The 26,194-nt window shown below is 39.3% G+C and overlaps 1 protein-coding gene across 3 annotated transcripts in view; it reads right to left on the bottom strand.

Annotated features, from left to right (window-relative positions):
- LOC149318733 (cGMP-dependent protein kinase 1) overlaps nucleotides 1–26,194 on the bottom strand; it is a 799,226-nt gene that overhangs the window by 43,886 nt on the left and 729,146 nt on the right. For all 3 annotated transcript variants that reach the window (XM_089510365.1, XM_089510362.1, XM_089510363.1), the window contains one exon: nucleotides 1,255–1,351. In XM_089510365.1, the coding sequence (XP_089366491.1) occupies nucleotides 1,255–1,351 (97 nt within the window). The remainder of the gene's footprint in view (nucleotides 1–1,254; nucleotides 1,352–26,194) is intronic.

Genomic DNA, 26,194 nt, shown 5'->3' with positions numbered 1-26,194 from the left:
GAAACTGAATGAGATTCTTCCATGTTAAAAAAAAATTATGCATGCCCAATGGAATTTTTTGCCTGTTTCATCTAAACAGCAGGACCTGATGCTCTTCACAGTGTCTTCTAAAATGTCAGCAGATTCCTATGGAGCTGCTATTCAAGGAATCACTGCACAATCTTATGCATATTCACTTGGAAGAAAGTTCTCCTGAGGGCTCACGTCCCATCTCATAAACACATCTAAGATTATAGCTTTTGCAAAATCCTTTGGCTCATGAGTAATATCTGCTGGAACGCTAGAAATAATTCTGAGTGCACTGTGTGTACCTCTTAATTAATCCCCAAATCTGCTAGTTTATCCATAACCAGAGTAAATGTTAATGTCATGAGTGCTTGCCTGCCTTATGTTTATGGAAGGGTATCCCTTTATTTTTGCAAAGGCAGCAGTAAATCTGTTTACTGTTCTGTACATAACTTAGGAACTCCTTTAAGAGTCTCACAGGTATCAAGTATCAGGGAGCCCCCTGTGCTACTATAAATCTGTTATTCACATGATCTAAAAATGAGTCACTCAGTTAATAATATTTCATATTCCCTATATTTATATTTTATATTTTATGCACAAATGTACACAGAACAGAAGAGCTAACATACTAATCACTGATACTTTCAAATATCAAGAGAGTTTATGTTTCCAGGACTTCTTAATAGCATAGGAAAATAAAATAAATACAAAGTATAGACAAGATATACAGCATTAAAATGACAGCTGAACAGGCAACAGGACCCTAAAAAAATGTTTTCAGTTATCGTATACTGGAAAATAATTATTTTACTTTTAATTGCCAAGACTTATTTCTATATGTTTATAACATAAGTGAAATATAACATTTGTTTCCTCTTAAATTGTCTCAGCCCTCATTTTGACCTCGTGTTTGAAAAACTTTAAAAAACAGTTATAAAACAGCATTATTTAAATATAAGACCAAACAGTGTATGGTACAATTTAAATACAAAAACAATCTGGAGTGAAAAATCAAGACTTGTCAAGACCGTGACTGGTGTTTCTTCAGATTTATTTCCCCCCCCCCAATTATGACCACATATTTCACTACTTCTTACTGCCGGCTAATGTTACAAGCTTCGGTAATATTTTTGCTCAACACATAAAATGACAAGAAAAAGCTAAAAATTCTTCACTCAATAATTAAAACCAAACACAGACTTGAAATAGTTAAAGAGGGAGAAGTAGGAGAAAATGGGTACCTACCAGCTCAACTCTTCCAAAACCTCCAACTCCAAGGGTGTCAATGATGTTGAAGTCAGATAGTTTCAGGTTGGCGAAGAAGGCAGCTTCGGCTTCATATCTGGATTTTTTAATGCGAAAAAATGGAAATTTCTTAGAGGTGCATACTTGAGTTGTATGGCTTTTTGTTCCCAGATGACATGCGTGTTGAATAGAGTTTACCATCTTAATTTCCATTTTGGCTCTTAAAGTTTCTTTGTTTTTTCAAGTATGGTTTTATTGGTCCCAGATTCACATTCTATTTTCATTTCCCCCCCAAAATAAATTAAAGAAATATGCCAACTGCATGTCTGCAATGCAAATGCTTTGTGCTGTAATTCAATTCCAGCTATCAATTGAATGCTACATCTTGACAGTTTCTATTAGTCTTCCGGTAAGGGTTTTCTATCACTTTTTGGTGCCTATTAGTATTTTTGGAAGATAAAGTCTTTCATATGAGTTCCCTTATCCAGGAACTGGCAGAGTTTCTGTAAATATTTATTGAAACTGGCAAGATCATTAAGGTCCCTGGAGAAAAATCACAGCCAGGTTTTATGAAATCAGATCCAATAAGCAGAGAAAGTGGTATGCGAATGCCTGAAAGGAATTATTTCAGACACACATTAACATTTCTAAAAGAGCATTATTCCTTCTGCTACATGTTAAATCTTAGCATACAAATTCCATAGCCTGTGGTCCCCAAATCCAGAAGCTGTCTCTTTAGTCAGTGTACAGAGTGGCTTGTCATAAAACCATACACAGTACTAGCTATGCAAGCCATGTGAAGCTGATACATGCATGCATGCCAAAAGTAATTCTCCCATGGGTATACCCATGCACACGAATCTCTCAAAATAGTTTCTTGTTAGGGATTACTATATTTTTAGAAAGGCTAAAAGGGTAAGTGGAAGAACAGATTCCACTCACTTATTGAAGTTTGATCTGGAAAGTATTTAGCTGTCAGAAGGGGGAGAGAAAAAAAAAGACTTGATGGATGTATAGAATTCTTTAAGTGCAACCTTTGTTCTTCAGAACTGTATATGCCAGTAATGCTTGCCATGAAGGGAGAGAACAGTTGCCAAGCATTTGAAACAGGCAATTTATGAGGTCATAATGGGTTAACCAGAAGGCACAAATAAAAATCAGTGGAGACTTATTTAGCCGTGTCCTTTTAGCTCTATTTATTCCACTTGTATGTAGGTGTTTCCCTGGATCACACACAACAATCTGGATATTTAAAAGGTTGACAAGTATCACTCGAGGTCTCCAGAGCAGGTTGCAATTATAATGTTAAATGATATTAAACATTAGGATTTTTAAAAAGAAGCTTGGTGTTGACTACATCTTTAAAATGTTTTATTTATTTATAGTATTTTGTATCTCCTCCCACTCCCACAAGGATGCCCAAGGTGAAGAAACAAAATAATACAAAGATTAAATTCATTTTAAAAACACATTAAAACACACTTTAAAAATTTCTAAAAGCAGACTGAAGACAATCCTAGAATCCAGTTTTGAAAGAGTTAAAACTGCGATTTCAAACATTGAATGCCATGCAGTTCTTGGCTGTCTGCTGGAAACTCAAAACAGATGGGAGTCAGCATTATAGTAGTCTAATTGAGAGGTAACTAAATCATGAACCACTGTGGCCAGATCTGCCATCTCCAAGAAAGGCAGTAGCTGCTACACCAGCCAAAACTGGGGAAAGTCTTTCCTGGACATTGCATCTACCTGGATTCCAGGGACAGTGATGAGTCCAAGAGCACCCCCAAGCCATGGATTCGATCTTTCAGAAGCAAAGCAACCCCATGCAGAGCCCAACTGCGAATTGGTTTTCCTATTGACCAACACCACTTCCATCTTGTCTCTAAGACTCAGTCTATGCACCCGTATCTAGTCATTTACTGCATCCAGTCAACAATTCAGTACTAACAGCCTCTTTGATATCAGTTGTACAGGAGAGATAGAACTGGGTATCCCCAGCATACTGATGATACCTAATCCCAAAGCACCAGATGACCTCTTTCAGAGGCTTCATGTAGAGGTTGAAACGCACAGGAAACAGTATTGACCCCTCTAGAACCCCACAGGCTAATGGCCAAAATACTGAACAACAGTCCTCCAGCACCACTCTTTGGAAACATTCATTCAAGAAACACTGGAACCACTACAAAGCAATGCCCTCAAATCCTATATCAGCCAGATGAGCCAGAAGGATACCATGGCTTATGGTATAAAATGTCACTGAAAGATTCAGACATTTACAAAGTGTGTTGCATCAACACATGAAAAGGAGAGTGCACTAAATTTTGTTGCTTTTTTGTCCTGTGGAGAACAGTGAATCTGAATAGTAGAGATTCCTCTATACATGGAGTTTCTCCACGTAAATGGGAACCTCGTCTTTTTTTTTAATTAAAAAAAGGTTTCTGAACTGGGTGGAGAGGAGGCTCTCCTGTTCAAAATGGTCATCCAATAAAGAGAGCAAAAAGAACTGAAGATGGAAGCGGCAGGGCTAGTGTTCTCCTCTCTTTTGTGTTGTTTCAATACATTTCATAACTAACTTTATGTTTTTGCTAGAATTCAGAAGCTTAGGGCCAGTACAGACCATCAAAAAGAGCTGGCTTCCCAGCAGTGTGGGGGCATAGCGTTCAGACAGCAGCATGCCCCCATGCTACCGGAAAGCCGCACGGCTGATCACACATGTGGTGTCTTCACATGCTGCACCCCAGAAACCCAGACAAAACACTACAGAGGCAGCAAAGGTGCCTTTTTCCTGGCGCAAAAAAGGAGCAGCTTTATGCCACTTCTTTTTGTGCTGAGAAAATGCCAGATTGGGGCTGCGGCATGTGACTGCTGTGGCCTCAATCTGGTGATCAAAGGGGCGACTTCACACCTCCCCTTTATGGCCATCTGTTTCGCCCCCTAGTTAGCCAAAAGGATCACAAAAAGAAATAAGGCAAGAAGGCTGTAGGACCATATTGCAAAGTCATGGTAATCCTATTTCTGATGGCAAATAATGTGAACTCTGCTTTATCGCTTACTATGTCCTTTATTTTCCTAGGTCCTTTCAATAACCTTGCTTCTCTGACCACCTCACTACATCTGATCTGGGAAGCTAATCAGCATTGAGCCTGTAGAAGTTCATGGAATAACCTTGTTTGACACAGTTGTTTATTGATCATTTTACACTTGCCATGATGTGCATATTAAAGGGTCCGAAAGCTAAAGAGCTGCCAAATGAAAGATCAATTTACAAATCTCGTTATAGCCAAATTATAAAGAACATATCATGCAGGGCTTTGAAATGTAGTCAATAAGGATATCATATGAATGTACTTCAAAGATCTATTTTAAATTAGTTATTATTTGTACTACTCTAAACTGGCATATCCTGCCATATTTGATCTTGTAAGATTCCTATTCATAACAGAAAGTTTTATCTGTCAAACAACTTTTCTGAAATTATTTACATTGTTGTGAACCCTATTAGAGAAATCATTAGCCTTTCCACCTCTGTTTCATTTTTTGGGGCAATGTGAATTCTATACTGTTTATACGGAAATAATTTCTGCTCATCCAGATGCATTTATGTTCAAAAGCCATTTGTGTAACAGAAAGGATGTTCTCAGAAGATTATATTGATCATACAACGGTCATTGTTAACATGATAAGGACAGCCTGGATTTCCTCAAATGGTAATTAACTACATCAGGTCAGTTTCCTACTACCCTTTTGTACTTAGTACTGGTGAACTTCTTGCTTTTGTGGTGGAACAAAGATCCTGCCGAAATCCTTGCCTTTCAGAAAGGCGAGGAAAGCTAACTCTGTCAAGAAGTTCTGCTTCAAGATGCCTGGAGAAGCTGTGTTTCCTGCCTTCCACCAATGGCATGTGACTTCAGAAAGATTAATTATAAAAACAATGTGGTCCTTTCAGCTGTAAAAAGTTACCCCAATGATGCCTTTTTTGGGGGGGGGCGGGGCGGGGAGACTCAAGTGAGATTATACTACCATAGTAGGAAATGGCTTGTTTATAGGTTATCGTAATACATCCTAAAGCTACATTTTTAGAAATGATATTTTAAAAGTTGCTACTGTATCAAATGTCATCACTCCACGCACAACAACCAAAGAGCTTGGAAATTTATGTTTGAAATGGAATTCACTAATACTAAATAACATAAAACTTCATCTAACGCAAGCTGAATCCCTAGGGATCTGTAGTCCCTGATCTGCCTTCTGACTGACCAAGAGCAACTCTTCCTTGTCTGGGTTAGGTTTCAATTTGTTTGCCCCTAGCCAGACCATTACTGATGACAGGCACTGGTTTAGGATTAGAAAGGACAGTAGAGTTCGGTATCATCTGTAAATTGATGGGACTGCATCCCAAAACTCCAGATGATCTCTCTCAATGGTTTTATGTATATTTTAAATAGAACCCTGACAAAACAGAACCCTGGGGGACTCCACAAGTCAATGGCCAAGGGGTTGAACAGGTGTCCCCCAGCACTACCTTCTGGGCTTGGCCTTCCAGGAAGGAACAGAGCCACTGTAAACGCTACCTCCAAGTCCCATCCTAGCGATACCATGACTGACGGTGTCAAAAGCTGTTCAGAGGTCCAGCAGAACCAGCAGGGACACATTGTCCCCATCCAGTTCCCTGCATAAGTCATCCACCAAAGCTGCCTCTGTTCCTTAGCCACATCTGAAATCAGATTAAAATGGATCTAGATTATCCATTTAATTCAGAACTCCCTGGATTTGGGAGACCACCATATGTGCTAATACTTTACTCCAAAATGATAGTTTGGACACTGACTGATAATTATCCATTACAAAGGGATTCAGGGATGGCTTTTTCAGCAAAGGCCTCCCAGCTGGCTCCTTTAGGCAAGTTGGAATGCTGCCTTGTTGTAAGGAGGCAATGACTACTTCATTCACCCATTCTACCCTAATTGATAAGCCACGAAGAAACAAACACAGACTTGGTGGCTCTCACATCCCCAAGGACCCTGTCCATATTCTCAGGTTGCACAGACTGAAAAGTATCCAATTCCAATCTACAACAGAGAATTGTAAACTGTCTGTTCAACTCCTGGCTCCAAAAACCAGACCAGCTGAAGTGGTCAAAGGAGAGAGATATAAGTCTTCATTTATTTCATACTGCATACATAATAAATAATGTCAGTGTTTCCCCCTACTGTATGAGAATATGAGAGTTTGTGATCAATTTTCAAACACAACTTGTGTGTTGAAATTTTGATGGGGAAAATTAGTTTATGTGAAATGTGTATGGTTTACCTGTGCTGAAAATATGTTTTGAGGCAGAAAACATGTTTGGTGCAAGATGTGCAAGACTTTCTGTACAAAGATATCATGGGGATTTTTCTTTTCTTTTTTTGCACAGAAAACACATGCAAGAAACTACACATGGATTTCCTGGCAGAATGTGTGTGTTTAGGTCGGTTCTCACTCAGCAGGCAGGTAAGCTGATCATCGATATAGTGAATAAATATAGTGGCTTTATTCTGCTGACACTGCATTCAGTAAAATTGTGACCACTTTGTCCCACTCAATAAATAGTCTCCTGCTTGCTCATTTTGTACTTCTATTCTTTCATTCAGCACCCACTATTGTTACAAGAATGAAACTTAAACATGTATACCTGCATTTATTCACATTCATCTCTTGCAACTGCTGCCTCCCCTTTTCCTTCCATCTGTTGTGAAACTTCCCCTGCAATGTTCTAATTTTAGATTATTAGTTCATTGGTGAACAGATCACATAATCATTGCCTGTACTAGCAAATATAGTGGCTCTGTGTCAACCAGTAGAGTAGTGAAACTGGGTCATGCAAAAAGAATTTCTATATATTCATAGGCAGAAAAAGCTTGCTTTGTAAATGTATTACAGATATAAATCCAAAGAAGAGAAAGCACAAAAAATCTTCCTGACAAGTACTGTACATGAAATCTTGACAATGAAGGAGGCAGGTGGAGTGGAAACTGTGGGTGACAGCATACTCAGAACAGCTGGAAGCTTGGTGGGGAAAAATTCAGATCGGTTTCTGAAACTGAGGGAAGAAGTATAGCAGCAAAGGGGTATATGGAAAAGAAAATGAAGAAGAAGGGGGTAAATCAGGTAAAAAGGGAGTAACACCAAAATTATGAAAGTAATAAATATGGAACCATGGTGCATTTACAGAAAGAAGAAATAGAAGAATGCACCTGCAGTTGGCAAATCAGAGATCCAGCTCCCCCCCTTTTAAAGCTACTCTTAAGGGGGGAATCTAGAAATATCAAGTAATTAAAAATATGAACGTGAGTATAAACTCTAAGAGACAAAAAACTCTAAGAGGTGGGACCTGCATAGGTCATCCACCAATGAAACGAAGGCTATCTCTGTCCCATAGCCAGATATGAAGCCAGATTGAAATAGATCTAGATAATCTGCTCATCCAGAAAGCCCTGGAGCTGGGAGGCCACCATATGATCCAGAACCTTGCCCAGGAATGGAATATTACACTGTATAGACACAATGGTGGCAGACAAGTACAATTTCTTTGCTGCCACTATCATCACAGAATAAGCCTTCCAATGAGCTCTAGCCCATTTTCAGTTGGACTCAGTCCAAGTCCACCACCATCGTCGCTCTAGTCTCCGTCCCACTCATTTCATCACCAACAGCTCCCTAGTGAACCACAGGACATGAGTGGCTCCACTTCATGGGAGGGGAGGCTTAGGGGCAACTATGTCCACCATCCTGGCCATTTCCCTATTCCTTTCCAAAGAGATCTAGCCTGGTTAGACTCATTCTGAATCTTCTGCCATCATCACTTCAAGTATTGATTTTATTTGTTTTATATTAAATAGTTAAATGGAAATGGCATATTGCCATTAAAGTGGAACATATCTGATGAAACAACTGATGACAAAGACACTCCAAAAGAATGTGCCAAAGCAAATCTTGAACAGTTCCCATTTTTATAGTACAAAACATCATAATGTACAAGCAAAAACATATGAGGCACATTCCTGGAAGCCCTATGTTTATGTTTTCTATTTTATTTAAGAGGCATCACAGTTCTAATCAGTCACAAAATGATATATGCAGTCTGAGGTTGTGTAATTTCCTACTACTTTAGGTTTTAGTAAATAAAGGAGATATGTTGGGAAACATTAGACATCTGCTAGATAGCATCCTCTCAAATTAACAGCACAGCTTAATACAACCATGTTGTCGATTGCTGTGTAGGCAGCAATGGTAACCAGCTGGGAGAAAGAAAGAAAAAACTAAAACCAAAAAGAATCTAACTTTAAATAAGGGTTAGCTTACATCTTCTTCCCAGTTTTTCCAGAGATTTCTTTCACTTCAATCCAACTGATTCTCCAGGGAGTCATGGCATAGGTGTGATTCTGCTAGGAAATGCCGCATGCTTCCTGTTTGCCATGTTTCCCAGTAAAATTGCTACAGTTAGTACATTTAATTAATATTTATTTATTTAGAGTATTTATACCCGCTCTTCAGCCACAAAGGCTTTCAGAGTGGTTTACAGATTGTTAATTTGACAGCTCCCTGCCTTTAGGCTTACAGTCTAAAAAGACATGGCAGGTTTTCTGCAGCAGTGGTAGCAGTGCTGCCAAACAGAAACAAAGAATGTGTATTTATTGAAGTGTTCATTTTGCTCAAATTTTAATAGTTAATAAACTGTAGAAAAGACTGCCAATGAAATAAAAAACCCACACCAGTTCCAGCTTTAAAATACTGTTCTTTCAAGGCTCTTTGCCCTCTCTGGAGGGATATTTTGAATCGAAAGTATAGAAGGCAATAGCATCTAAAATAAGACCTGTCATATCTACTGCTCTTAAAGGACCGATATAATTTCTCTACTAGATGTTATTGCTTTATTTTACCTTTAAAAATCCCAATTCACAAATCCCACCTTATATGTTCTATTAACTCATTTAGGAAGTGCCTTGAAGAAGGGAATCTTCACACCCATGTATGTCTCCCTCTTCAAAAGACTCTGAATATGGATTTTCCATGCAGTTGGGTTTGCTAACTTTTTAGGGTTCCCAGGGATTAGCAGATTCTTTCTGTTTAGAAGGAGGTATCCTGTACAAATTCATCACTGTCTTGGGGAAGAAAGCACGGGAGCAAACCTCCAGCAATTTCCTCAGGTAGTTCCAAGGGGCTTCCGAAAAACTATTCTGTCTGTCCATCTATATAGAATGGGCCCTCCATATTTGCTGGGGTTAGGGGCTCAGGACCCCTGTGAAAGTGGGAAAACCACAAATAAGAAAATATTTCTTTTAAACATGAAATAACACCTCTCTAGGAATCTCTAGGTCCTCCAGTGCAACATCCACTCGAATCTGACCATAGAATTGCAGTGGAGGACCTACAAATGCCTAGAAACATGTTTTCTCTAGGAATCTCAAGGTTCTCCATCACATCTGTGTGATGAACTTCTGGCAGAGTTACATTGGAGAAGTTAGAGATTCCTAGAGAGAACGTATTAATCAAATTAGTGATTAATCAGATCTATAAAAATCAAAGATGCAAATGCGAAGGGCTGATTCTTTCTGTCTTTTTGTTTCAGACTCATAATATAAACAGTTTTAAAGCATTGAGCAATGGACAAGTTATGCCATTGACTACCAGGCAACTGAAACATTCAAATGCAGATGCTGAAAACAAAAACAAGATTTTAGTAATGATGCTGTGCATGTCATGTTTGTCATCAATCCTCCTGCTGTTTTAACTGAAGGAAGATGGTGGAAGGATTTATTTTCTGTCACATGAAATTATCAGATGGGGGGAGGGGTTAAGGGGAAGAAAAAGGCATAATTCCGGCTAAGTCAAGTATTGTGCAGAAGATTTTTAGATGACATCACACACACCCAGGACTTATTCCAGGAAGAGCCAGGAATCCTCTACCAACAAACCATTTACACGGATGGTTTTTCAATAGCTCAATCGAAGTGCAATTGCCAGGACGTGAAAGCTATTAGGAAAGCAATCCGGGACCTTTAAAGTTTAAAGGGTCTGCATTATGGCACAGGCAATTTGTTCCATTGCCAGGATTGGGTTTGCAGTAGATTTCAGTCTTGTTTGAGGTGTAGGACATGATTTTATTTACACTGAATTAAAACACTATGGTGAAGTAATACATTTGATTTTATTGTTTTTTTATTCTGTGTGGGGTGGGAACATGATTTAAAGACATGTGCCAAAACAGCACATGCACAAAACGATAAATTCCAATGTACTAATGATTCATTCACGGATATGTATGAAAAGCAATCATGGTATTCTTTGGGTTTTATGTTGCCTTATCATGCTATTGCGCAAGTGTGCAAAAATATTGAACGTTATAGCACTACAGTTGCTTTTTCTTTTCAATAACACTATTATTATTGAATTGGCCCTAGTGCAATAATCTACACAGACATTAATTCTGTTTTGCAAAAGATAATATAAAATGCTGAATCTTGCTAGTATAAATTATTCTAGTTGAAAAATACTGTGAGCCTATGTGGAGGGGTATATGTGTGTGAGAGAGAGAGAAAGAGAGAGAGAGATAATAGAGTTTTGATGAGGTGTTTTGTTATTGGTTGAATGCAGGTGTAGATTATTTTTTCAAAAAGTAGTGAACATTCAGCTGCCAAATGTGGTGCTTTGTTACTCATGAGATACAAAGCAAAAGGAAAAAAGCAAATGAGTTGGCAATAGATATTAATTGCACTTGGCTATAACAGCAATATACTGCTTTCATACAACACCAAAACAATTCCTGGGTCCAAAAATCTTCTTTCTAATTTCCATAAAGTTTTCACTTTAGCCAAAAACCGAAAGTGCAAAGGTCTTTCAAATTACTGTGCCAAAGTTAATTATATATCTAAACCTATTTTAAAAGTTAAATGCTGATTAAGTAGAACTTATTTTTATTGTCTTTGCCTATTCTCATTACGTATCTGGACCTGCGCAGTTAACGACACTGCAGGGAATGGTGTACTTTGATGGCTTCCGTGATCAGAAGCCAGGCTTCAGCACACTTGGCATAGAGTACCAAGTTGCTCCATGATGACAGAGCCAGAGTTGTTTTAAGGCCGTGTTGTCCCCTCATGAATACAAGGGCAGCTAATTCTGTCCCAGGGCCAGTTTACACGTAGATGTGATATGTGTCTGGATTTTTGCATTTCACATCATCGTTCAACTGCCTACACATCTTTGACAACATTCCTATCTATTTGCATGTATGGGTATTCTGCCAGCCACGTGTAGCTGTCAATTGAAGGGGAGGGCATGTTCACTTCTGCTTGTGTTGTCACCTATTCCCATTGGCATTGTAGGATCTCATCTTTAAATAATAAAATAATTATAATAATAAAATAAAAAATCAAATCAAATCAAAATGGCTTTTCTTTCAGAATGAAAACCATATAAAGCCTTCACTAGTTTTCTCTTTCTATCTTCTCTCCCCCAACTCCTTGAGGAAGCAGACTCTTAATATAATGAGCCCTCCCTTCGCCCAGGTGTTGGGCAACAGAAGAAGAAACAATGGCCACCAGGAAGGCTCCCTGAGATACCTTCTGAGCCACTGGCCGGTGGGGGTGGGATGGTGTGGATGGTTGTTGAGCCCCGTCCACCCAGTGATAACTTGGGGTGTGTGTTATGTGTGTTGGGGGGAAAAAAGAATATTTATTTCTCCTTGCTGCTCAGACAAAGCAGAGTATCAGGAGGTTTAATGCGGGCAGAAAAAACTAATAACTGGAAAAGCGGGGAAATATGGAGCCAAAGAACCATTTGTATATTTCCTCTCTAGCCTGTTTGCTTTGTACTAGACTAATGAAGACTGGAGGCAAGTTTACACAATGAAAATTGTCCTGGTAGAATGCATATAGGTTATGGTTCACCCATACATGATTTGAATGCATCCCTCCTTTTTTGGGTGGGTGGGTCAAAATCAGAAGAAAGAGCCATCTCACTTTTTAGCGTAGTATACAGAAGGATGTGCATTATCAAACATATGGACATTCAGTGCATATGCATATGGCAGCACAGCTTACCAGAGACCAGGTGGATGGGTGGTACACCCCCCTCCAGGGGGCAGTAGAAAGATCCAGGGGAGCAGTGAAGGGAAAGGGGGGCAGTGGTCATGGTGTCACCCCACTTATGGTGTCATCTGGTGTGTTCTGAACCATACAAGCCTCCTAGTGACACTTCTGTTGCAAGGCTGGCACGAAAGAGAAGCTTCTCAGTCACTGCTCAGCCAGCTACGTGCTTGCTGCTCCCAGCATGACTGGGTACAAAGGGAGTAGTGACTGAGATTGGTTGTTTTGAATGCGCAATAGAACAGTAGACCCAATATGAATAAATATGTGTTGAGCGAGATGCTAGGGTTGTCATCCAAGAGAAAAGGGGGCAAAAGATCGAAAAAGTTTGGGGACCACTGCTTTAACTATTTAAATGTCCACTGCCTTTGGAAGTGGAGTGAAGAAATGCCCATGCACCTGCTCTCTGCCAAACTGCATGACCATGCGTAGCTAAAAAGTGTGATGGCTCTTTCTTCAGATTTTGATGACTTTTTCACCCGCTCACCCACCCACCAAAGGATGAATGCATTCAGATCATGTATAGGCGAACCATAATCTATACGCATTCTACCAGGATAATTTTCATTGTGTAGGCTTGCCTCCAGTCTTCGTTAGTCTAGTACAGAGCACACAGACTGCTAAAATGTGAAGGGAAATAGAAAATCCTTAAGGCTGCAAGTGCATACATGGTTATCTGGGAATAGGTTCTGCTGTATTCCATAGGGCTTACTTTTAGACAAACAGGGTTGCTCTGCATGTGTATATCAGGACGATTAAGTGATTTGATCGAACAAAGCTAGAGATGTATGGAACTCCAAAGTTTGTCTTCTTGAGGTTCTCAGATTACCATTTCCAAGCTCATTTCATCCCAATAATGTAAAATCTTCCACTCCACAAAAATGTGTACAAACGTGTGTGCTTTTTCCAAATGCATGCATTTTTCAAGAGTGTTTTTCACACTCATGCATTTTTTAATGCATGGACTCAATCACTTAAGTGATTCTTATTTGTTTGCATGGGGTTGACCATTGCTTATGGCAACAAAAAACAAGTCACATTTCTGTGAAAAATTTCCATCAATAATATATAATTCCCTCTAACCTGTAATTCTTGTCCTTTATATGTAGCTATAAAAATCAAAATAGATTTTATAGAAAGATTTGATTAGTCAGAAAATGATGCAAGTATGCTGACTGTATAATATTTGCAATGCATGCTTAATTGGTCAGCTGTAATAATTTTATACAGTTACGGTAATCCCATCCTACCAAAACTCATGAGCATAGAAATGTATTGCACTTTGTTAATTAGAGGCTATGATCTTAAAAACTGATCATCTAAGCATGTAAACATTTGATGGGCCTCTTGTCTCTAGTCTGGAGATTGAAAGATGACATGGATTGAATAAATAAATGTTCACCACAGCAACAGCAAAGCTCTGCTGAATATCTTAATTGCTCTTTTTGTTTTGCTTTTTTAATAAGATAGAAACAAAAATGAAAAGGAGAAAATAATCACATACCATCTGCCTATTATGTATAAGCTGTTGGTGTGGTGCATATTTATTTGTCCTGCTTTTCATGTTCTTTAATAATGATGCATTGACTGAAATCACTTGGGGGACAAGTCATATTGCTGCTTAGCTCTCTACTTATTGGGAGATGCTCATATTAACCTGGGCCATGTTCAAAGATTCCCCTTCAAAGTCTAGTGAATATGGAGTAGTTAAGCTCAAGACCCTGGAGGTGGTGACAGATAATTCACTATTGCATAAGGTTAGGAGGTACTATAAATATATCTAAGGATAATATGATGAATTTTTGCAAAAACTAACTAATTCTCTGGAGTATATCACACGGAGCTTTTGGGTGGTATTGTGGCTCAGTTCCAGCTCACTTCTGAAGTGATTGCACTTCCAATGATGCGGTTTCACAGTCCCCGTGTTATCAGACGCCACTGATTTCTATGGGAGCCCCTTGCGAAGTCACCCCTCATTTTGGTAAAAACGGGAAAAAAGTGACTCCAGAGAATTCGCTTCCAGGCTGCCTTCGATTGCACTGCGATTTGTTCTGGTGTGGAAAAGCACTCTGATGCCACCCCCCTTGGCCCCTGCGCCCTGCTCCGTCATTCCCCTCCTCCTCCTCCTTCATGCCATCTCCTCCTCTCTGCCAACCAGAGAGGTCCCACCCCTCCGCAATGGGTGTCACTCGGTGTGGGAACGCCACTGCCTTCAAGTAGTTTCTGAATTAGGGCAACCCTAAGGTGAACCTATAATGGAGTTTTCTGGGTCTGATTCACCTAGTGGGTTCCCATGACCGAACATGGAATTGAACCCTGGTCTCTAGAGTCGAAGTCTAACACTCAAACCACTACACCACACTGGTTCTCTCTTCCTTATAATAGGGAATTAAAAATGATTGATCATGATGGTATATGGAACAATTGATTGTTTTGTTTTTGTTGTTTCTGTCTCTGAATCCTCCCAAGTCTGCTTGATTTTAGTTCCTGATTCCACTATGTCCTCTGTATTCTCTTAGTCTGTTCTTCTTCGGTTGCCTGGAATCCTGTTTATTCTGACAATGCTTCAAGACACGGTTTGCTAAACTGAATCTCACATTTTATCAAGATCTGTGCTGCTCTCCAGTCAAGATTTCAATAAAAAAAGTGTGTGTGTGTGGGGGGGGGGGGGGGGAGGCCATTTCACATAAGTGAAAAAGAACACTTTAGGAAGAATGTTGAAGTGGTAGAGTCAATATAAAACATATGTCTGATTTTAATGTAGTTACAGTCCATAAGGGAGACATGGTAAGTGACTGTTTTGGGAGCTGTGTGTGTGTGTGGAACACTGTTTCTACTCAAAACATTTTATCATTCATTTTGAACTGAAAGTGTCAGTCAAATAATGGAAATTACCAGGAGCACTCACACTATCCAACAGAAAAATGAAATGAAATACACCATTCCAACACAACTTCTGTTAACTTAAAATAGCCTGAAGATTTTTTCTTAGGACCAAACTTATATTACACCAGTTATAGGTGACTGGTTTTCAGAAGCTTACTGCCTCCCCACTACCACTAAATGCTTCTACAATTGATTGTTAGCCTCATAAGGAGAAAAATAAAAGTATCGTTTTCTACCGTCAGTTCCCCAATTTAGATCCTCCCACTCCATGCTATTAGACTTGTGGGATGGGGTAGAGGATGTGCCACCAAAGGTAAAGATTTCTTAGAGAAAATAGCTCTTTAACCTTACATGTAGCAGCTTTTCTTCAGAAGATCATCTTTCTACATTTCCTTTCCATTAGCAGGCACACTGTCAATCGAAACTCCCAACAGAGCTTTAATGGCTCCTGTGTTTCCGGATATCAGTGTTAGTGGTTTTAAATTACTAACTATTTCTACAATGTTAAACTGGAAATGCACTTGGAAAGTTTGGACTTCCTTAGGCCTTTTATTGTGCAACACCTTACTGTAAATGCGTGCTATTGTTGGATCTGTGGTATTGAAATACCACAAATAGCTTTTATTTCCCCTCTCATTTCCATCCCAATGGCATAGAAGTCTGAAAAATGGCACCCTGATCTTATAATATTGTCATTATCATCATCACCATTCATCATTATCATCGGTTTAAGCATTTTTCAGCTACATAAGCAGATCTCAGAGTGAGTGGTGAGGTAGAATCACTGAAGTCACTTTAATAACAAGGTAAAACAATTAAAACAAAGTACAGTGGAAAGAAAAATACACCTGAACTGTATCTCCCTTGGACAGAGTGGCCTTTCAGATATTATAGGAGTGCAACTCCCAGCATTCTTTAGCTTCGATCTGGACACATCATATTCTGAGCAATCTGCCGTGTGTGTGCAGAGCTTTTGGGTGCCTGACAGCTTATTTTACAGATAGTTTGAGGGCAGATTGTTTTTCCTGGAATATCTGGATGTGCAATAAGTGTGGCTAGCAGATTCAAACTGGCGGTGAGAAAAGAATCCAGAAAGAACATACTGGCCATGAGAGAAGGATGCTAGGACTGTTCTCCGAGGAAATGACAACTCCTCAAAAGACGTCTGGAAGGTTTGAGCCATGTGATCACCATTTTAAAAATAAGGCTGCTGTATTTTTGCACATATAAGTATATCTGCTTGCCACATTTGTACCAAATAGTTAAGTGCTCATCCTTGACAAGCAGGAAAAAATAATAATATGGAGCTGCGCTCTCATGTGGCTAAAAATAATTTGGGAAGCTCGCCATTTTACTTCAATGTGACTTCTGAATGGTGGACTGTGTGGTTGCTTTATCCACCACCACCCCAAGGATAGATAAGCCCCAAGGTTGCTGCAAATCTGGAAAATTGAGGGCACCCAGATTTTAATGTACATGTAGGCAAGTCCCATATCACCTTTCCCCCTGAAATAATTATACCCAGGTGTTCTTATCTCCTCACCTCTCATCTATTAGAGAGGAAGGAAAGGATCAAGACAGATCTGATAACCAACTATAGCCTTCATGCCTTGGTTGCAGAGAGGCGTGTATGCAAGAGTATAAATTATAGGAATCTATTAGGTCTAATTATAGGGGTCTATCATTGTTATTTTTCCACCATTTATTCTGATTGAGATACTTTAATGCAAAATATGTGGATGTTGTATCAGATATGGAAACAGAGAGGCTCTTTTACATTCACAGGCCATCCATGCAAACTAGAACCCTGGGCAATCCAGGTTCAGTATCATGTGGAGAGCCTCTACACATAAAGAAAGCTCTCTGTTTCAGATTAATAATTTTAAGTGACCAAAAGCACGAGGGAGAGGCTGTGGCTGGGGTATGCCCTTGCTTGTTTGATTAACCCCAAAGGAGACCAACTGAATAATGTATTTTGGAATTTGAAAGAACCACCATCTTTCTTCTCAGACATAACTTATCCTTGCCTTATTCTTAACCCTCCTAAATTGTATCCTTTTTCTTGGATATTTCCAACCATCTCTTGGAAGCAAAACAAAAGCAGAACTTGGTACTGGAAAAGTCCGGGGAGCAGGGAAAGCCTGGGTCTGGTGGTAGATCCCTGAGTGGGCCACCAGTAGATTCAGCAGAAAAGCTAGTGGCTGGGCCAAGAGTAGATGTGATCTCTTACTCCTATTTTCTTTAAAATATATTTTTTGCTAATTGGTGCCCAAGAATAAATTCAATCAGGTAGGTTTTTTTTCCTGGTCAGCTGGCAACACTATGGCTCTGTTTTATTTATTTTCTTCTTCCCGGTCAAACCTGTTTGAACTGTAGTCAAAAGAAATTCACCTCCACTTGCATTACTGACAGATGCATGCCTTTCCAGCTTGGTATTTTCAATTTATGGCACCAACTAATGTCTACCTATTGCTTTGCTCACCAAAGGCCTACTCATGCCAATACCCAGTTGCCCTGAAAAGATGTAATCCTAAAGATTCCTGAAAAATCCTCTTCTCCCTTCTCTCTAAATTTGAAGACTCTTGATGAACAACTTTAAATATATATTTGATGCACTTTAGGCCTTAAATCTTGAATGAAGTCTTGGTGGTCTGTGGCAACAAAAATATTTAAAAGAGGTCTGTAGTAAAGAAAAAGTTAAGAGACACTGTTCTTCACAGCTTCTTCCAAGGGAAAAAAATAATAAATAAAATTACTTATTACAATTTTTCACTCTAACTGAATAGAAAAACAAAAAGAAAAATGATATTTGTATAAGCACTAGAGATATCAAGAAACCACTAGAAAATAATGCTGAACAGTATGTCAGATGAGCAGAAAACAAATGACTTGGGAGAGAGAGAAAAGAATGGATTAACAAAAGTACTATGGTACAACTTCATCTATCAGAATGGTTTAAAGGTCTTTGATTCATACATTATGCAGGGGCAAAGTCGGATGTACTACCAAGGAAGCTGCAGTCAATCACATCTCTCTGTCTGCCTTGCCTGACAGATGTGTTTGCAAACTGGATCCTCTTATTTGAAGCGCACATGTTAAACCCCCCTCTCACATACACTTAGACTTTCAAATGTGTAAAGTTGCCCAGAAAGGCAGTATTCTGTGCAAAATCTGGATACCCATTTCTGTTGGGGGTTTCTTTCAGTGTAACACAGTTTACTCTGTAGGACGACAAACTCTCTTGCAATCTAAGAATGATCAGAATCCCCATGGAGCTCTCATTTGAAACATGTGGAAAGGAAGGAGGGGGGGTTATTATGTGGATCTCTTTCATTTGCATAATCAAAGTTTAAAGGGGAAAATTGGATTCAATTCACGCCATACGGGTCTGACACTTTAGAGATTTCACAACTGTCTAAAATGCTGAAATTTCAAAAACTGATCTATTTCAAAACAAAAAGTGTACAGAGTACATAGTACAAACTATGGGGGTATCTACATACCTAATTATATCAGTTTTTCATACCACTTTGATTGTCCTGGCTCCATCCTATGACATCCTGGTGGTATTCTGTACAGTAATTACAACATGGTGATTATTCCAATATTGTAATGACTAAAACTTCCCCCACAGCCTACCTTTGGAACCTTGCACCACCCCACCCACCATTTGCAAAACACTGGAGAGTAGGACAGTGAGTAATGGTGTTTTCAGCCCTCTCCCATGTGCTGGGTGTGCTGAGACAGGCAGCTGTGGCAGGATTCCAATAAAATCCTGTAAGTGGTATCTGTAAATGCCTATCTCAGCATGCCCCACAATTGGGTGAGCGCAGGGAAAATCACCACCTATCACCTAAGAAATGGCTGTATTAGGAGAGGCTATAAGGTATTGAAAGTAGGATTTTGGAGGATTCTCTATCAGGAGACACTGTAGTTACATCTTGTAATGCAAAATCTCAGTCCTTATTATTTGTTATTTTTATTTTTGTGAGAAATTAAGCATTTTTTACCAGAGAGTGCTAACACATTATCTGAAGATGCCAACCACAGATGCTTGTGAAATGTCAAGAATAAACTTTTCTAGTACATGGCCACAGTCTGAAAAACCCCCACAAAAATCTATAGTGCTAACACTGTAATTTGGAGAATTCTAAGCCCCTCACCAGACTACAATTTTCAGGATTCCAAGGGATGGGGACATGGCACTAAAAGTGGAATGAAAGTTCTATAAATGTCCAATATGAATGACCGCTACTAGAAATTGGTTGTGCAGTCAGGGTGGCTAACTTTCTATGGTGATGGCATCTATTTCTCAAAGATGCATAACGTTTACTTTCCCCCTTAGGATAGCTGAATCACTCTCAAGGATGTTTCTATCCCTCTATAAACTGTCTTACACCATTGGTCCTTCTAGTCCAGCATGGTCTACTTTGACAGGCAGTGGCTCTCCACATCTTCAGGCAGAAGATTTTCACACCATTTCCTACTCAATTCTTCTTTCGTTTCTATAATCAGGGTGCAAATAATTTAAAATGGGATATTCTAGATGCAAAGTGCATGTTTTATGGCCCCATACATGTGATGTACTTTAAATACTATGTTATCTAAACAGTATAGTGATGTATTTTGGTTTAATTTCCATGGAGGTTTTCAGCTTCACAGTTCTTATTCATTCTGTCACCATCACAGTGAAGCAAGTTGACTGAGGAACATTGAACCACACAAGCAACTTCATGCACAGAACTTTGAGACTGGACTAGGTAGTTTGAAATACCAGCAGGAATTATGTTATTTATTTATTTATTTATTTATTTATTTATTTATTTATCCATCCATCCATCCATCCATCCATCCATCCATCCATCCATCCATCCATCCTGCAAGCATAGTAAAGAATAAAAAACTCTTTATAGACAACTTTTTATATCATTCTCAGTAACATAATTAAAAATTCTTCCTTGGATATATTGACTCTCTCCATAATCATCTTGAGTGGTACATTCAAGCCACTGTTCTTTAGGAATAATGGCTCATTAGTCATGAGAATGGTCACATTAGGGTTATTATAAGTACACTATTATTTCCACATGACCAGATTCCAGCTTCTTCTAAGACTGGGTTCAGTGAAACTACAACAGGTTATTTGCACATTACATTTTCACTAGTGTGAACTATACTACTTTGGGTCAAATGATGTAGGTGTAGATGCTTAGTGCCATAATCAAACTGTTTAGAATGGAATGGATGAGATCAAGATGATGTGATGTATGCATTTTCAGGTTAAGGAAATTAACCACTACTTTTCAGCTGCTAGCACTTGTCTTGACAATCCACTGAAGCTGGTTTAACTTGAAACAGGCAGCTTTCCAACAAAACTGAATATTTTTGGTGTTAAAAGATATATTGGATAAAAGTTAGAAGGGAAGAATTTAGGCCTATCATACAGATTCTACTGGTCTGTTCTAGTTAGAATTAGCCATTACATTTAGGCCTCAATATTTAATTTGTGTTACACATGTTGGTCCTACTAGCCATCATCAAGACCAGTAGGGAGGGTCTTAATCCCTCTGTAATTGTCATCGAACATCTCATGGCATACATTTCCCCATCTGTATACCATGAGACATTTTATTTTATTTGTCTATGTTTCTTGCTCAACATTCTAGTCAGTCATTTTTAATATAAGTGCCTTATTTACTAATAAAAGCAGACTAGAAAATTAGGCTATGCCTCTTCTACTCCGCCTCAACAAAATTTGCAATTTTTGTTTTTAGAATACACATAGCTCAAATGTTAATATCTAGATTGTTTCTGACGGGTATATAATCCACAGAATTCTATATTGAGATCATTTATATCCTTGAAGAACTGTCTTCATGTCTTTATTCTCTGTTGTCATACCAATTCAGGTTTCCATGGAAACTGAGACAAAATAGGGAAATTGTAAAATCGCAATGAACAGGACTGAGTTGTGAATGTTATGTTTCATAATACATAAAAATGCAAATAGACAAAGTTGCAAAATGAACAAAGTGGTAATAAACCTAAAATGGGTACTTTGCAAAAAAAACCATTAAAAAACAACAGCTAGATGATATTGTCATGAATCTTAATAGCATTCATTTATATTAAATGAGATAATCTCTGAAAAATGAGTGCACTGGATCCACAACATTTTGCAAACATTACTCTTTCTCACTGATGACATGCTGATTCTTCAGCACTGTGGCTTTTGTATCAGAATCCACAAAGCCAGGCACACAGTTTGATTAAATTAGTACAATTCTTTTTTTGTGTGTAAGTTAGTACAACAAAGAACAGACAAGCACAACTCTTGGAAAAAACACACTTGTCCAATACTTGCTTAGTGTAGAAATCAAATGCGTATGCCAGCTTTTATGTACAACTGAACAGCCATGAGAACTGCCTACCATGTGTGACACCATATTTGTTTATCTTTGCCTCTGACTAGGCTATTCATATTGTTTCTAATTAGAAATATATTTCATATGGAGAAAGATTTATACGATCTGAACCAGAGTATCTGGCAAGTATCCATTAATATATTTGTTTTTAATCATCAGGATTCTTGATTTCCAAAAGAGTTTAGATTTATTGATTCTAGGAAGGAAGGGCTGGCTATTCCTCATGTTGAATTTTATTTTGCTGCCTTCCAGTTAAGTCAGCTTATTCAACTGATAAGCCTGGATGGTTCTAATAAATGAACTCAACTGGAAATTGGGAATAATTTTTCTCCAGAATTAGATTTGTTATTTTCTGGTTCCACAACAAAATCAGTTAAGGAATCACAAACCCTTTCCTGGTAGCTCCCAGTCCCTCTCCAATTAGGCCTTTGCTTTTGCTCTATACATTACAAGATTTTTTTCCCCCAAGGGTAAGCCCAAATCAGCAAATGAGCTACTTAAGACCTTAGCACTCATTCAGCCCTCATGGCTTCAGCTATAGCAAATTACATCTCTTATAGCAAACTTGGTTAGGGAAGGAGAGAATCTGCGCCCCCTTACAATGTTTGAAAGTTATTGTAAGGTCTCCACCCAGCTCCCTAAAGGTATTGCAGCAAAACTCTACAATTGCCTTATAGAGGAAACTTATGGTAATGGACTGGCATATAAAATGAGATGGGAATTAGATCTGAAAATATCAATTTAAGAGGCTGCTTGGAATAAGATTTGGAGTCTCCCCCCCCCCCCCCCCCCATTTAAATCAAGATCTACCCAGTTTAGAGAATGTTCCCTAAAATTACTGAATAAATGGTACCTCACCCCGGTGCAACTGGCTAGATTTTCTAAACAATCAACTACAGAATGTTGGAGAAGCTGTAATTGCAAAGGAACATTATGTCCATATGTGGTTACATGGTGATAAAGTTACACAGTTTTGGTCAAAGATTTTATCTATTATTTCTGAGATCACTCTTCAAGTGATAGCTCCCTGCCCGGGTCTTTTATTACTCTCTCTATTACTGGGAGAGAACAAAGACTTGAAAAATAAATCACTGGTTTTTTGTGGGTTTTTTGGCCTATGTGGCCATGTTCTAGAAGAGTTTCTTCACTGATTTGTTTTCTCCTGGCCATCACAAGAATTGAAATAGCCAAGAACTGGAAGATGGGCAGTTTAACAATGGACAACTGGTGGCATACGCTATGGGACAGTTTACTAATGGAAAAGTTGTTGGACAGGATGGATAACCTCTATTGTGCTTCTTTTGAGGAGAGACGGTGTCCTCTTTTGCAGTATATTAACAATCACTCAAATCAGCTAAAGCCCCCAGATCAGTATTTTAAATTCTGGAAAGGGACCTTTATGGAAGCCTAATGACAATGATGGTTTATACTTATATGGTTGTTCATTGTAGACGCTCACGTATCCCTCCTTAGTGGTATTTGGCCTTTATCTCAGTTCTGTCTGTTTTATTGCGATTCTTTTGCAAATTACAATAAAGATTATTTTAAAAAAATAAAATAAAATAAAAAGGAATATATTTCATGTTGTTTCTGTGACCGTTATCATATGAGAGAAATATACCCCCATCCCGAAGGAAAGGGAAAGTAGACCCAATTCGAAAGTAAGCCAATTCAAGTGATTAATTATCACACAAGAAGAGCGAAATTTTGATCATTCCAAAGGCAAAGCAGAGCATGCACACATACCTCCGCACCCAAATAAGCCACGGCTCTCTCCCAAATGGCTTCGTTTGTCTTCCCTTCCGGAAGAAACCTAAGGGAAAGACAAATGAAGGGAAGGCCAGCTGTCACCCGAGAACCACAGCCTATGCATCCCAGAGGGAACTCTGGGATGCATAGGCCACAGCTCCCTTCCCTTCATTTGTCTTCCCTTACAGGAAGGGAAGGGAAGACAAGCAAAGGGAAGCTCGGCTGTCACCCATTTGGGAGAGAGCCGCAGCCTATGCATCCCAGAAGGAACTCTGGGATACATTGGTGACGGCTCTCTCCCAGATGGGCAACCTTCCCTTTGCTTCTCTTCCTGCTTGGCAAGGAACCAAAGGGGAAGGGAAGGGAAGGGAAGGGAAGGCAGCTGTCACTCATTTGGGAGAGTGAGGCCGATGCTTCCCAGAGTTCCCTCTGGGATGCATCGGTAGCATTCTCCCAAATGGGCAACCTTCCCTTCGCTTTCCCTCCCCTTCTATTCCTTGCCAGGTGGAGAGCCCTCTCTTCCCAGCAAGGAACAGTAGGGGAAAGGAAGGTTGCCCATTTGGGAGAATGCCACCGATGCATCCCAGAAGGAAGCATCGGCCTCACTCTCCCAAATGAGTGACAGCCGCCTTCCCTTCCCTTCGCTTCCCTTCCCCTTCGGTTCTTTGCCAAGCGGGAAGAGAAGCGACGGGAAGGTTGCCCATCTGGGAGAGAGCCACCGCCAATGTATCCCAAAGTTCCCTCTGGGATGCATAGTCTGCAGCTCTCGGGTGACAGCCAGCCTTCCCTTCATTTGTCTTCCCTTCAGGAAGAAACGAAGGGAAGACAAGCAAAGTGAAGGTTGTCTGTCACCCATTTGGGAGAGAGCCACAGCCTACGCGCTGCACCATGGGATATGTGGGGATACCAGCCCCAATGCAAACTTGCATTCCACACCAACACCACATCAGATTGGCTGCGAATTCACCTTGGAATAAGATTTGTGAATTCGCTAGTTCCCCAAATTTACCCATTTTGGGATTGACTTAGGATAGGCCCCAGAATGACTACACAATGACAATAATTACGTGTGATAATCTCTTGTGAATTAACATAAATATGCATGATTGGGCTCAGGATGGCAATGGATTGGCAGTGATTGGACTGGATGTTTTCGTCCTGTGATATCAGCCTATGTAATTTTGTTATTCTTTCATTCCTCAGGCTACTAAAACTTCTTTGCACCATTTTTCTTCTTTTATATCTTCTTCAGTCCAATATTCATTTAATACATTACATTTAATAAGATTGGCTATGCTGGTTCTTGAGGTTGCACCAACTGCTATAATACTACACCTAACTTTAAAATGTCTCAAATGACAGGAAACAAAATCATATAGATCATCACACCCAATTGGTTAAAATAGCAAGGGGTGGACTAGAGCAAAGGCTAAGGGCGGCAAAATTAAGTAGAAAAATGGAAATGAGAGGACACAACAGGGAATGGAACAAAGAGGTACTAAGTTACATCTTCAGATTCTCCAGAGCACTATCTACCAGGCTAACTAGACAACATGCAATGTCTGTTACCCTCACAACAGGCAGGTAATAAACCAGGTCCATCATAAACTCAGTTACTGATATTTCTCTTGATCAGATCACCCATTACCAAAAGCTTCCTCTTGACTAGAGGACTATTTTTGGCATGAGAAGATCTCTGTATATGTACCAAGGCATGGGAGTTTCCAAAGGATTATTTATTTCCCTCCGCACTGGGAATGGGATGACCTTATAAGATCCTCAAAGACCAAGCCCATTAATTTTACTGTTCCTCCCCAGCTTCTCCAGCGCAGCTACCCTAGCCTTAAGAGAACAAAACTATTCCCTGAGCGTCTGGCACTCATTTTCCAGTGTACATACCAACAGCATCTGTCCAACTGGCAGATAGTTGTATGTAACATTCAGAGCAAGACACTGAATAGGCATCATACTTCTTCCTTCATATTTCCTACCTTCACAGCACTTTTTATATTTTGTTATATTTTATTATACTTATATTGTATTTATTTAATGGTTGGGTTTGCTGCCTGGAGAACTCAGTTAACCACTAACAAGAGGTTAAGATGGTCTGTGTGCTCTGATCCTCTTGTCCTGTTGCTAAACTAGAATGTGAGCTTACCTTTCCTTCACTTGACAATTCATCACTGGGGCAGAAATGCTTTGTCAACGAAGTTCTCCTTGCAGTCATCAATTTTTGCTTTTGGTTTCCTCTGTACCATATTTTGATTATTTCCAAATATAAATTCCAAACGTAACAACATTTAGTGGAAGAATTAATTCATGGATCTGTCAACTCCCTCCAATGTCTGGCCCAGTAGCAAGCCTTAAAGCCATGTGTTTTTAACACTGGCCCTTTCTGTTAAATGACACTCATTAGTGTCTCAATTACATTTACTAAAGATGAAATGTTATATTGACATGTAAGAAAATGAAAGACGTTCCAAATGAACATTTGAGACGTTAACTGCTGATCATTCCAGCTCCCTGGATTGCCTCACCCTCATTCAGCATTGTCTCTGAAGGTCACTTGAGTCAGATTGAATTTGTCCCTAATTTTGGATAAATTCATATTCTGCCCAAGGGTGGCTTTGACTGTTTCTCATCTGAAATAACACACATTCCCTTCTAGAAGTCACAAATTCATTCCCATAGTCCCAGCCTTTAAAGTGCACACAAGAAATGAAAAATGAGAATGTTACAATGGAAGATGGT

The sequence above is a fragment of the Sceloporus occidentalis genome, unplaced genomic scaffold (assembly GCF_023333645.1).
Source record: "Sceloporus occidentalis isolate IW3139 unplaced genomic scaffold, rSceOcc1.0.p SCAF_2, whole genome shotgun sequence".
Taxonomy (NCBI): Eukaryota; Metazoa; Chordata; class Lepidosauria; order Squamata; family Phrynosomatidae; genus Sceloporus; species Sceloporus occidentalis.
This window is presented reverse-complemented; position numbering and strand designations above follow the sequence as displayed.